This window comes from Balaenoptera musculus, chromosome 19 (genome assembly GCF_009873245.2).
Source record: "Balaenoptera musculus isolate JJ_BM4_2016_0621 chromosome 19, mBalMus1.pri.v3, whole genome shotgun sequence".
Lineage (NCBI taxonomy): Eukaryota > Metazoa > Chordata > Mammalia > Artiodactyla > Balaenopteridae > Balaenoptera > Balaenoptera musculus.
Window position 1 is genome coordinate 46,557,581 of NC_045803.1, and position 14,877 is coordinate 46,572,457.

Sequence of the window (14,877 nt, forward strand, 5' to 3'; positions counted from 1 at the left end):
TGGAAACATGAAAAGCACATGCATTCTGCTGTTGGGTGGACTGTTCCGTAAATATTGATTAAATCATGTTGGTTGTATTAAGTTCCTCTATATCTTGTTAATTTTCTGTTTAGTGCTTATATCAATTGTTGAGAAAAAGATGTTGAAGTCTCCAGCTGCAATTGTGGATTTGTATAGTTCTTTTCATTTTTTGCATTATATATTTTGAAGCTTGGTTCAAATCACATATTTTAAAAGTTGTTTGGTGCACTTACAATTATGATTGCTATGTCCTTTTGGTAGATTCACCCTTTTACATTATAGTGTCCCTCTTTGTTCCTGATCATTTTTTTTTTATTTGAAGTCAACTTTATCTAATATTACTGTAGCCCTTCTTGCTTTCTTTTGACCAACTTTTGCATGGTATACCTCTTCCATCCTTTTGCTTATAATCTACCTATATCATTATCGTTGAAGTGATTCTCTTAATTCATAACTATCCTTCCTCTCTCTCTCTCTCTCTCTCTCTCTCTTTCTTTCTTGTGTGTTCATGTTTGCACACACACGCTCTTCATTACTTGAGCAAAGTAGGTCATTTTCCTGTAACATTTTCCACATTCTAGATTTGGCTTAATTATATTCTTACAGAAAACACATGTTCCTGCATTTCTTTATCTCCTGCAACCTAGCTGGTAGGTCTAGAGACTTAATTAAATTTAGGTTTAGATTGTTGTTCACAGGTCTGCACAGGTGGTGCTGTGTACTGCATCACGTCAGGAGGCACATAATATGTCTGGTTTTCACTCTTTTAGTGTTAAGACTGATTTATTTAGAGGGCTCAGGTGTTGTTAGCCTGATTGAGCCATTATAAAGTTCTTCAGCAACATCCTTCCTAATGGTTTTAGCATTGATGATCCTTCGTTTCATTAGGGGCTGCAAATGGTGATTATTTTTCTGTCATTTCTTCTGCATTTATTAGCTGGAGTTCTTCTATGAAGAATAATTTTCTGTCATCAACTATTTGGTTAACTTGCAATGCAATTTGTACAAAAATGGTACAGAATAAATGGTTGATTCTTCCCAGTTATTATTTCCAAAATAATTAGTTTGGTGTCTTAGCAACTTCCAAAGGTGACCAATGATTTTTTTTTTTTAGTATCTTTTGAACTCCGAGTTTTAAAGGCTAATCCATTGCAGACTTTTGTTTTTGTTTTTGTTTTCCCCAAATTGTCCTGTCTTTGGTGAATGGAAACTCCTTCAAGTTGCTCTGGGCTCCTTAGATACAACCCTAGTAGCCTTTGATAATGTACTTATTTTACACTATAATAGAATGTTCCAAGTTCATCTTATACATTTCATACCCCAGACCTTGAATTACCCATTTCTCCAAGGAGTTATGGTTTCTTTTAGTGGGAAATGGTGTTTAAAGACCACACTATGTCCCTGGACTGTCATTGCTTACTTAGCTTTCTTTGCTTCTGGGGTCTTTCAGTAGGGAGGTTATTTAAAAGCAGAGAATAATCATGAGCTAAAACTCATATTTTCTATTTAAATTTAAGATTATAGGGTTTCTTAATATAAGAACTTTTTTTGTTTTATATTTTTAAAATGCTGAAATGCTTGGTTCCTAACAATATTGATGTAGCTACTTGTTTTTAAAATATTATTACTAATATTATGACCGACAATAAGACTACTATACAGTGAAGATATATAGTCAAAAACCATGTTTTAAAGTTGGTTGGAATAATTGTTTGGTGTTACAACACCAATTTGATATACAGCAAGGTTTATTTGTTTCACTTTTCAACTTTTAATAATTGATTTTTCAAAATGTTTTAAAATATATTTTTTAACAACTTTATTGAGATATAATTCACATTCAGCTCAGGATACAATTCACCCATTTAAAGTGTACATACAATCCACAGTTTTTAGTATATTCACAAACACATGCAGTCATCACCACAGTCAGTTTTAAACATTTTCATCATCTCAGAAAGAAATCCCATACCTTTTAGTTAACACCCTTCTATTCCTTCACTTCTCCCAACCCTTTGCAACAACTAATCTATTACTTTCTCTCTAGAGATTTTCCTGTTCTGGTCACTTCATGTGAACGGACTCATACAATATGTAGTTTTTTTTGACTGGCTTATTTTACTTAATAAAATGTTTTTGAGGTTTTTCCCTGTTTCTGTGATCCAAGGGGATGCTTCAGTCTCATCCTCGGTTCTGGGATTTTCACAAAGGTGTCTTGTCTAGGGATGATTGCTAGTTGGTCTTTTTGTGAGGGGGATTGAAGTCGGCAACCACCTATTCCATGTTGGTGACATCACACTGCCTATATTATTTTACATTGTAATAATTATGTGTATTGTATATTGTATACTGTGATTGTATATGATTTATTGTTTGTCTTTATTTAGTATGTCTTCTTTGCTTTTTCTAAAATTACTTTTGGTATTTAGGAAGGCTTATCTTTATATTCAGTAGTTTCTTTGTATATAAACCCTTTATAGTGCCTATATTGTTATCTATTACTGTATAACGAATTACCCCCAGATTAATAGCTTAAAACACTGAATATTTGTTTTCTCAGTTTCTGTAGGTCAGGAATCTAGGTGAGGCTTAGCTGGGTGCTTCCTACTCAGGGTCTCTCATGCATCTCCTGTCAAGCTGTTGCCCAGACTGCAGTCATCTTAAGGCTCAACTGGGGCTGGCAACTCTGCTTTCATTCACATGGTTGTTGGCAGGCCTCAGAAGATCCACTGCCAAGCTCACTCATGTCATTGCTGTCAAGGCTTGGTTCCTCACCACATGGGCCTCTCTGTAGGTTTCCTGAGTGTCCTTACAATGTGGTAACTGGCTATTCGAGAGAGCCAGACAGTGCCCAAGATGGAACTGATTCTCTTTATAACTGATCTCAGATGTGACATCCATCACTTGTACTGTATTATATTTGTTAGAATACCTAAGCACAGCCCACACTCAAGGGGAGAGGATCATATAAATATATGAATGCTTGGAAACAGGTATCATTGACTGCCATCATAGGGGCTTTTTACCATAATTCCCTTAATTCTCCTTTATTCTATCTCGTTAAATGGTTTGATTCCTACCTAGTACTTATACAATTGTTAATCTTTTCTACTTTTCGGCTGTCTTTCTCTTTTTTCTTTTCATTTAAAATTTCATCCTTTCTACTTTGTCAGAAAATATAACGTTTAAATTCTATTCTTCTCCTTATGTCTTCAACATTATTTTAATACCTGTACAATTAAATATACGAAATGCTCATCATCAGTCCTTTTGCTGAAATTCGCCAGTCAGCTTTTGGTTGGATGAAGCCCATCCTCTAGTATATTCTTCGGGAAGGGAACATGTTTATAATATTCGCTGGGCTTTTGCACGTTCAAAACTCCTTTTCTGTAGCCTCAGTGACTGAAGGAGAGCTTGGTTCCTTGTAAAATCCTTGGCTCATGCTTTGTAAAGTTTTTGAAAAATGCTGCTCCTCTGTTTTCCCACTGCATAGCTTGCTTTTACAAAGTCCAATGACATCTAATTCTCTTCCCCTTGTACGTTATTTTGACTTTTTGCCTGGACGCTAATTTTAAAAATTCTTTAAAGTCTAGCAGTTCTTCTAAGATAAGACTTATAGTTGATCATTTTGGGTCAGTTTTCCTGGGTACCTACTAGTCCCTTTTCATTGTTTTTTTTTTTCTGGAATTTTTCTTGGATTATGGCTTTAAATATTAATTCCCCTCCAGTACTTTTTCTTCTTCATGGGCTTCAATTATAGCATGTTAGAACTTCTTTCACTGTCTTCTATTTCAATCATTTCTTTCTCTGATCTTTTTTCTTATTTTAAAATTTCATATTCATTTCTTTGGGTGTTTTACTGCTTTATTTCAGTGTATCATATTACATTTTCATCATATCTGTTTTCCTTTATGCACTGTTTTCCCCTCCATTTTGGTCTGGTAGTGCCTTATTGTCTTTTGAACTTTTAACAATTTTAAGGTTTTTTATTTGACATTGAATCAAGCTTTTTTTTTTTTTTTTTTTTCCTGCACAGGGTTGAACAATCTAGCCTGCTATTATTAAAAGTAGAAATCCCTACTTAGTCATAAATGGACTTCCAAAGTTGCAAGTGTCCTGCTAGAAGTATAAGGAAATATATGCAAAGGGGAGATGTCATATTTTTTGATTTGGAGGTATTGGGTGGCTGTTTAATGCCTTGTTTATTACTATAAACCTCAAAAAAGTTTTCACAAACTTCTTTTTCCATATATAATCTCATGCTGCCTTTTTCAATTCTCTGCCCAGCTGTGAAAGTCTGAAGCCTTATATTTATTGTGTTTGAAGGGTGCCATGAGAGAGAATTGTCAAATAAGCAGATAAAGTAGCAAACTATGAAGTATAGTTATTGAGCAGTTTTTGTTTATTTATCTGGAGAAGATAAAAGTACCAAAATATAGTAACTGCTTATGTTTTCATGTCTTCCCTGAGCTTAGTCCAGAATCACTTGCTTTTTCTAAAAGGGATCCTAGACTTCGGGATAAGGCTAAATCTAGACAGATTCATGGAATAGACTCCTACAGTTAAGGCATTTGTTCCAAGCATTGGATGTATTTTTGAAAATCGGTATTTTCTAAACCTTTGTATATTTGAAAAAGCTTCAAAAAATGTGACCCATATTCAGGAATTAACTGTATTTGTTCTAAAACTATTTTTTTTTCACTCTTAGGTATACAAAGGAAATAACTAAAAATGACAAGTAGAAGTCTTGAGGAGTCCATGGGGGCTGTTCAGATGGGGTTAGTCAGAACACTTAAAGGATTCCAAAGCAAGATTTTGCCACCCCTGAGTCCGAAGGTGGTTACAGAAGAAGAAGTAAATCGAATGGTAATGTATAAGAGAATTTCAGAGTAAAATACTTAATGCAGTCTTTCTCCTCAGGAGAATGACAGTTGCTACTTGGCATTCTCAGAATATCAAACAGAATTACTGGCTGATAATATCAGTTTAGTTAACATGGGTAGATTGCTGCGGAGCATAGTTACCTTTTAAAGCCTGGGAAGTTTTTGAAATTATATACATCAAAGTAGAGGCTTAAATTAAATTGCTTAAGTTAATCAGTTGAACTAAGACTATGCAAGCAAATTATTAAGATTTTCTAAATATTAGCTAGAACCTTAAGAGACTGTCATTTATGTAGTTCAAAAACAGTCAAATAGCAGAATTTCATAGGTTTAACATATATAATCAATTACCTGTTGATTGGCAAGAGTTATTTTTGTTTGTGTATTTGTAGAACATAGTGCATTAAAATGATGACTATATAATATCTAAGAAAAATGCGTAACTTTTTCTGTCCTTTATGATAGAAAACAATTATATTTTTAATGAATTATAATGATTTGGTGAGAATTGAATTATAAACTACATGCTATGGAAATAGCAATAGCAATTTAAAGTGTTAAACATTGTGTTCACTGCATTTTAAAAACTAGTCTCAGGTTATGTTCCAATTAGAAAAATAAAATCTATCATCATTTTCTTTTGTGATTGTTCTTGTTTCAGATTTAAAGTAACTCATTACTTTTTGCTTGTAAGAGTTTATTTTTATTTAAATCACAACACAGCTGATACCTCATAACATTTTAACATTCTAATCTGTGTTCCAATCAAAAAGAATCTTAAAAAACCAAGTTGGAAGCTGTATTAGAAATATGCCTTCATTTAAATGGATTCAATCACAAAAATTAATTTTGTAGGGAATTTGAAGAGCATTGATTTTAACCCAAGGCGAAATGAATCAGCTAAATTATATACCCCTGAATGTTTTAAGAAGTCTTGGCAGATACTTAAGCATTATGTTGCTGCCAGTGATCATAATCTCTTTGCATATAAAGTAGCCCTAGAACAAAGTGAACATTCCAGAACAACAATGAATAGTGATTGTTCTTGGGTAAGCCCTTGCTGGTTTATTTAAATGATTTTATTTAAATGATAGGTTACATTTTTTTCTCATAACAGTAGAAAGTGTTGAAGAATTTTATGTTCTTGTTTGGGTATGTGGATGTGACTGGCTGCTGGATCTGATGATTGACTTAGAGCTCTTTTAAAACAAGGTCTAAATGTGCTCTTACAATTTCTAAAAAGTTCAAACTCGTTCCTAAGCAGCACAGTCATACTTCCCAGATCCTTTACTTTATAAGATTTCTCTTTAACCTGATATAACATGATAAACGCCCAAAAGCTTTACTTGCATGTTGTAACTTCATTTGAGAAATAGAAATATTTCAAGGAGGATTAGCCTCCTTAGCTCTGAAGCCCTTAAGTGATTTTAGAAACCTAGAGTTTTATGCTCTTCTGAGCATATATGTTAAGCTCTTTGGACATGTTCCTGTGCAATTTCTTGACCTTCCTCTCCCCCACCCCAGGTTCTTTTGTGTGATTCCTTCAAAATCATAAGGAAACAGCAACCACATATCCTTTCAAATTATTGTGCAAAGAGCTCAGAAGTGCACGGGTACTTCGCTTGTATTATTTAGTTATTTAAACGTTTTATACGGGAACTTAGTGGCATTCCAGAATTATCCTGAAAGCTGCAAACACAAATTATTCATTACTGACACTTATGAAAGCACTTTTTCAGTATTACCATTTATGAATCTTTGGCTCCTGTTGCTTTAAATTCTAGCTGACTCCCTCAGAGTTCCTGAAGGAAATGTCCCTCACCACAGAGCAGAGACTGGCTAATACACGTGTGATGTGCCGACCACAGATCATTGAACTTTTAGATATGAGGGAAACAACACATCAAAAGGTAGCTGCTTTCTGTCATACTTGCATATAAAGTAGGTCCTGGAATAATGTGAATATTCTAGAACAATAAGAACTAAGCAGTACTTATTGTTCCTGGGCTAACTAATCCCTTATTGGATTTGTTTTATATATTCTTTTTCTACCTCTGTTGATCTTGATAGCTATAATTTGATACGAAAAGAATTACACAGTACAATAACTTTTAAAAAATATTTATTTATTTATTATTTTTATTTATTTATTTTTGGCTGTGCCGGGTCTTAGTTGCGGCATGTGGGATCTTCGTTGAGGCACGCAGGATCTTTAGTTGTGGCATGCGGACTCTTAGTTGCAGCATGCATGCGGGATCTAGTTCCCCAACCAGGGATCGAACCTGGGCCCCCTGCATTGGGAGCATGGAGTCTTACCCACTGGACCACCAGGGAAGTCCTCAACTAACTTTTGACTAGTCACATTTCTTCCTTAGCTACTTCTGGGCACTATTGTTTACAGATTAGGAGTAATCCCAAGAATTATATTAGCCAAGCCCAATTAGGTTATCCTCCTAGTGTAAGAAATCCCTCCTTACCTGAGCTGTCATAACTAGAAAGGAAGAAGGAGGGACTGTTTATTAAAATAGGCATTTTTGTCTATTCTGGCTCATTTCCAATAACAAATGTATCCTTTTAGTCTCTAAAGAATAGCTATTTTAACATGTTTCTGTATTCTCATGTAAACCATACATTCCAGGCTTTGGGAGCGTATGTTTATAAAGTAGTTCTTATTTCCTACATTTTAATTAATTTCTTGAATTATATGCTTCACTTTTTGCACAAATTATGGTATGAGCCTCCATCAGTTGAACTGCTGGAGATTAGCCTCCTCTCAAAGGGTTCCCAGCTATTCCTGAGCGTTTTTCAGAGTGATTTCCCAAAAGACAAGTGAGTCCCTCAGGCTCTTTTGCTCTCCTTGGCATGCCATTGCCACCCGTCTAGGATATGCATAAAATTTGCTCTTCTTCTGAGCACTTCTAGCTTTAGTTATTCATTGTTTCCTCTCTTTCCCATAACCACCCTCTAACTTTGAGAGCAGGGAACACAGCTTTCTCCAAAGCTAATTCATCCTAATTAAGGGCTAACTGCTCCTTTCCCAGAGCATAACTAAGACCAGACTATGTGTATTGTTCTGTGTGTACTGCTTGTGTGTGTGTTTTAATGTATTTTGATTCCTGCTATGAAGGATGAAGAAATTAGTGTACCACATCTCATCTTCTTGCCTCTGTCCTCTGTCAACTCAGTCGGTTATTTTTTACTTTATTTTCCAGAGTTTCATTTGTTTCTTATTTGGTTGATAGTTATACTCTTCTCATTTCCTCAAGAAGAGATTATGGAAACTATATTTCCTTGATTTTATAAGTTTGATAATATTTGCCTATTGCCTTTATAGGTGAACTGAGATTTGTTAGATGTAAAATTCTTGGGTCACACATTTTCCCCATAAGAGATTTGCAGGCATTTTCTTCACTTCCTTCTGGCTTTAAATGACAATATGCGGAAGTATGAAGCCTAATATTTTAGCTTGTATGCCCAAAGATTGTTTATTCTTATTTGATGTCCAGTGATTTTATTAGGATGTGACTAAATTTTTCCTAAGACACTACGTACCATTATTTTATTTCTAGAAAGTTTTTCTTGAATTATCAAGTATTTGTTCATGCCATTTTTGTTTTTATTTTTTTTAGAAATATCAATTGTGAACATGCTGGATCTTCTTTGTCTGCCCTTCTACACCTTGCATTTCCTCCCTAATCCATCTTAAACTTTCTGTTCATTCCCATTTCATTGTAATTACATTCATCAGCTTATCCTCTGTATCCCTTACTTTGAGTTGTGTGTGTGTGTGTGTTTCTCTTAAAATTCATTCTTAAGCTTGACCAGTTCAACACACCTGGGTTGTCTCACAGCATTTTACATAGCTAGTTTCTTTTTTTGTACCTTTTAATTCACTTGTGTCTCAGATATCACTCTTCTTTGGCTTTCTTCCTACTTCACTGGTTGCTTTTTTCTTATTTGTTGGATCTTTCTCCTCTTCCTGTTGACTAAACATTGGAGTTCCCCAGTACTTGGTCCTTAAACTTCTTTCTCTTCTGAACTCATTCCTTAGGTGACCCCTTCTAGGGACAAGGCTTTAAATTTCACCTTTTAAATGATTGTTTTCATAATTATATCTCCTCCTATGGCCTAGCCCCTGAACCCTGGATCATATATTCAGCTCAATGTGTGATTGGCAGCTCAAACTTAAAATCTTTAAGAGCTAATTTTCACATTACATTCTTTCCCTAAAGGCATGATCTTTCCTCTTTTGTCTTTCCTCCCTCCACCATGTAATACCCCCATTTATCTATTTTCTCAGGTCAAAAACCTTGATGTTATCTCTGATGCCTCTGTTTTTCTCACGTCTTATATGAAATCCAAAACAAGGGCTGGTAATCACAAATATGTCTTTAATCCAACCACTTCTCACCACCTCCACCACTACCATCCCAGTTCAACCCACCATCATCTAGACTCCTGAAATAACCTCCCTGTTTCCAACTCATCCTCCCGTAATCAATTCTCCACAAAGAAGTAAGAGTGGTTTTTATTTTATTATTTATTTATTTATTTAAAAAATTTATTTATTTATTTATTTTTTGGCTGTGTTGGGTCTTCGTTGCGCGCGGGCTTTCTCTAGTTGCGGTGAGCGGGGCTACTCTTCGCTGCGTTGTGCAGGCTTCTCATTGTGGTGGCTTCTCTTGTTGCAGAGCATGGGCTCTAGGTGCGCGGGCTTCAGTAGTTGTGGCTCGCGGGGTCAGTAGTTGTGGCGCACGGGTTTAGTTGCTCCATGGCATGTAGGATCTTCCCGGACCAGGGCTCGAACCTGTGTCCCCTGCATTGGCAGGCAGATTCTTAACCACTGGGCCACCAGGGAAGTCCCAAGAGTGGTTTTTAAAAATGTAAATCAGAACATGTGACTTCTGTGTTGAAAACCACCTAGTAGCTTCCTGTTACCCTCATAGTTATAAGGTCCTGCATCATCTGATCCTGAGTCCTTCATAGTCTTTTCCTTCCTCTCTCCCCCAGCTCATTCTCTTCTAACTGCTCTCCCCTCTTGCTGCTCTTCAAGCACTCAAGGATAGGGCCTTTGCATTTGTTATTCCTTCTAACTGGAATGCTGTTCTCTCAGATCTTTGCATGACTTGCTTCAGATCATTTCCTCAGAGAGGCCATCCCTTGACTACCTATCATAAAGAGCAACCATCCCCCCATTCACTCTGTCTCCTTGTCCTGCTTTGGTTTTCTTCATAGCCTTATCACTGCCTGACCTCATATTATGTATTCCTTTTTTTAAAAAAATATTTATTTATTTATTTGGCTGTGCTGAGTCTTAGTTGAGGCCCATGGGATTTTCGTTGCTGTGTGTGGGATCTTTAGTTACGGCATATGGGATCTAGTTCCCTCACCAGCTATCGAACCCGGGCCTCCTGCATTGGGAGCGTGGAGTCTTAGCCCCTGGACCACCAGGGAAGTCCCTGTTTCTTTATTTTTTATCCATTTCCTTAAGCATTTCAGCTTCATGAGGCAGGGGCTTTATTGGCTTTGTTCACTACTGTATGCTCAACATATGGAAAATATTAGAAACTCAATTAGCATTTGTTGAATGAACACATGAAGTTTTCATCTCTTTTGATTGCTTAATCTTCCCTGCACTCTTGAATATTTGCTTTGTGCTCTCTGATTTTTTTCCATTATGTTCTTTGAGTTTATGGTGAAATGGTGTAGTTAAGATTCTTATTATTTCATGGCAATGCTTTTCTGGCGAATATTTGACATTTTCTTTGCTTCTCTTTTTTTTTCTTGAATGTTTTTGTATAGATTCTGGCTTTATTTGTCATTGTGATTATTATTGTCACTCATCTTTGAAATAAAGAAGGGAATTCTTCCTGGACTTGCTGTTTGCAGGTAGTAAATGTTGAGGCGGGGCTCGGTAGGGTGGCAGACCAGCAGGAATTCTCCATGATTCTAAGGGCAGCTCTTTATGAAAGCGGATCATATGTATGTATTTATTTGGAAGGGAAATGAGACGAAGGGAGGAGGAGTAACTGAGTTGTGTTAGCCTTTTCTTCTCCCCAGAGTTCTAACTTAGGGATTCTTATGATTCTTCTACCCTGTCTAAATGATTGACTCTTCCTATAAATATGCATATTTGTGTATTTTCCACACAATTGTCAGTAGTTCAGTGTAGATCTTCTTTAATTTCTGTCGATAATGGTTTGTAGTTTTTCCAGGTAAAGGTCTTGCACGTCTTTCATTGGATTTATTCCTATGTATTTTATGTTTTAGGATGTGATTTTAAATGGTATTGTTTATAAATTTCATTTCCTAAATGTTCATTGCTAGTACAAAGAAATATAATTGATTTTTTATGTTGACCTTGTACTCAGTGACCTTGATAAATCACTTGTTAATTCTAATTTATCTATAGGTTATTTTGAATTTTCTAAATAAACAAGTTTTTGTTCTGGGGAAAATGTCAGTTTTGTTTCTTCTTGATCAAAACTTCTAGTGTTAAAATACCTTGTATTTCTGAGATAGACTCAACTTGGTCATGTATTATCTTTTTTATATATTGTAGGTTTCAGTTTGCTAATGTTTTGCTCTTTTTTTTTTTTGCTCTATGGTTCATGACCTATAATTTTCCTGTCTCCTACTGTCTTTCTCAGATATATGAAAGTTATGCTAACAACATCATCATTAAATGGAAGACATTTAATTTTTTGTTTTTCTTTTTCATTGTGGTTTACTCTAGGATATTAAATATAGTTCCCTGTGCTATATAGTAGGACCTTGTTGTTTATCTATTTTATATATAGTAGTTTGTATCTGCTAATCCCAAACTCCTAATTTATCCCTTTCCCACCCTCTTTCCCCTTTGGTAACCTTAAGTTTGTTTTCTATGTCTGTGAGTCTGTTTTTGTTTCATAAATAAGTTCATTTCTGTCATAATTTAGATTCCACATATAAGTGATATCATATGGTGTTTGTCCTTCTCACTTACTTTACTTAGTATGATAACCTCTAGGTCCATTCATGTTGCTACAAATGGCATTATTTCATTCTTTTTTATGGCTGAGTAGTATTACATTGTGTATATATACCATGTCTTCTTTAGCCATTCATCTGTCAATGGACATTTAGGTTGTTTCCATGTCTTGGCTATTGTAAATAGAGCTGCTATGAACATTGGGGTGCATGTATCTTTTCGAATTAAAGTTTTATCCAGATATATGCCTAGGAGTGGGATTGCAGGATCATATGGTAACTCTGTTTTTAGTTTTTTTGTTTTTTTTTTTTTAATTAATTAATTTATTTTTATTTTTGGCTGTGTTGGGTCTTTGTTTCTATGCGAGGGCTTTCTCTAGTTGTGGCAAGCGGGGGCCACTCTTCATCGCGGTGCGTGGGCGTCTCACTATCGCAGCCTCTCTTGTTGGGAGCACAGGCTCCAGACGTGCAGGCTCAGTAGTTGTGGCTCACGGGCCTAGTTGCTCCGCGGCATGTGGGATCTTCCCAGACCAGGGCTCGAACCTGTGTCCCCTGCATTGGCAGGCAGACTCTCAACCACTGCACCACCAGGGAAGCCCCTGTTTTTAGTTTTTTTAAAGAACCTCCATACTGTTCTCCACAGTGACTGCACCAATTTACATTCCCACCAGCAGTGTAGAAGATTCCTATTTCTCCACACCGTCTCCAGCATTTGTTATTTGCAGACTTTTAATGATGGCCATTCTGACCACTGTGAGGTGGTAACTCATTGTGGTTTTGGTTTGCATTTCTCTAATAATTAGTGGTGTTGAGCATTTTTTCATGTGCCTGTTGGCCATCTGTATTTCTTCTTTGGAGAAATGTCTATTTAGGTCTTCTGTCCATTCTTGGATTGTTTCTTTTCTTGTTATTGAGTTGTATGAGCTATTTGTATATTTTGGAAATTAAGCCCTTGTCTGTTGCATCATTTGCAGATAATTTCTCCCAGTCTGTAGGTTGTCTTTTCATTTTGTTTATCGTTTCCTTTGCTGTGCAAAAGCTTATAAGTTTGATTAGGTCCCATTTGTTTATTTTTGCTTTTATTTCTGTTGCCTTGGGAGACTGAACTATGAAAACATTGGTACGATTTATGTCAGAATGTTTTTCCTATGGTCTCTTCTGGAGTTTTATGGTGTCATGTCTTATGCTTAAGTCTTTAAACCATTTTGAGTTTATTTTTGTGTATGGTGTGAGGGTGTGTTCTAACTTCATTGATTTACATGTGGCTGTCCAGCTTTCCCAGCACTGCTTGCTGAGGAGACTGTCTTTTCTCCATTGTGTATTCTTACCTCCTTTGTCAAAGATTAATTGACCATAAGTGTGTGGGTTTATTTCTGGGCTCTCTGTTCTGTTCCATTGATCCATATGTCTGTCTTTGTGCCAAAACCTTGCTGTTTTGATTACTGTAGCTTTGTAGTATTGTCTGAACTCTGTTAGGGTTATGCCTCTAGCTTTGTTCTTTTTCCTCAGGATTGCTTTGGCAATTCTGGGTCTTTTATGGTTCCATATAAATTTTAGGATTAATTGATCTAGTTCTGTGAAAAATGTCATAGGTAATTTGATAGGGATCACATTAAATCTGTAAATTGCTTTGGGTAGTATGGCCATTTTAACAGTTTAATTCTTCCAATCCAAGAGCATGAGCTATCTTTCCATTTCTTTGAATCATCTTCAGTTTCCTTTATAAGTGTTTTATAGTTCTCAGCATATGCCTTTCATCTGCTTCATCAGGTTTTTTTGTATTTTGTATGTGATTTTAAAAACATTATTTATTTATTTATTTATTTTTGGCTTCATTGGGTCTTCATTGCTGCATGTGGGCTTTCTCTAGTTGCGGCGAGCAGGGGCTACTCTTCATTGTGGTGCGCCGGCTTCTCATTGTGGTGGCTTCTCTTGTTATGGAGCACAGGCTCTAGGCACGTGGGCTTCAGTAGTTGTGGCTCATGGGCTCTAGAGCGCAGGCTCAGTAGTTGTGGTGCACGGGCTTAGTTGCTCCATGGCATGTGGGATCTTCCTGGACCAGGGATTGAACTTGTGTCCCCTGCATTGGCAGGCAGTTTCTTATCTACTGCACACCAGGGAAGCCCATATGTGATTTTAAAGTGAATTGTTTTTTACTTTCCCTTTCCAGTATTTCATTGTTAGTGTATAGAAATGCAGCAGATTTCTGTATGTTAATCTTGTATCCTGCTACCTTGCTGAATTTACTTATCAGTTCTAGTAGTTTTTGTGTGGAGTCTTTAGAGTTTTCTATATATAGTATCATGTCATCTGCATATAATGACAGTTTTACCTCTTTTCTTCCAATGTGGACAACTTTTATTTCTTTTTCTTATCTGATTGCTGTGGCTAGGCCTTCCAATACCATGTTGAATAGAATTGGTGACAGTGAGCATCCTTGTCTTGTTCCAGGTTTTAGTGGGAAGGCTTTCAGCTTTTCACTGTTGAGTATTATGTTGGCTGTGGGTTTGTCATAAATAGCTTTTATTATGTTGAGATATGTTCCCTCTATACCCACTTTGGTAAGAGTTTTTTTTTTATCATGAATGGATGTTGAATTTTATCAAATGTTTTTTCTGCATCTATTGAGATGATCATGTGGTTTTTGTCTTTTCTTTTGTTGATGTGGTATATCACATTGATTGATTTGCTTATGTTGAACCATCCTTGTGACCCTGGGATGAATCCAACTTGATCGTGGTGTGTGATCTTTTTTTATGTGTTGTTAGATTTGGTTTGTAATTGACTTGTAATTTTCTTTTTTTGGTATTGTCTTTGTCTGGTTTTGGTATCAGGGCAATGGTGGCTTCATGGGATGACTTTGGGAGTGTCCTTTCCTCTTCAGTCTTTTGGAAGAGTTTGATATAAGAGTTTTGGTGTAAGTTCTTTGTATGTTTGGTAGAATTCCCTAGTGAAGCCATCTGGTCCTGGACTTTTGTTTGCAGGGAGTTTTTAAATTACAGGT

The 14,877-nt window shown here is 36.1% G+C and overlaps 1 protein-coding gene across 1 annotated transcript in view; it reads left to right on the forward strand.

Moving 5' to 3' along the window:
* The window catches only part of HYDIN (HYDIN axonemal central pair apparatus protein), a 432,518-nt gene that overhangs the window by 79,959 nt on the left and 337,682 nt on the right, over positions 1-14,877 (forward strand). The window contains 2 exon segments of the mRNA XM_036834209.1: positions 4,730-4,887; positions 6,689-6,814. Of these exon segments, the coding sequence (XP_036690104.1) occupies positions 4,753-4,887; positions 6,689-6,814 (261 nt within the window). The 5' untranslated portion in view covers positions 4,730-4,752.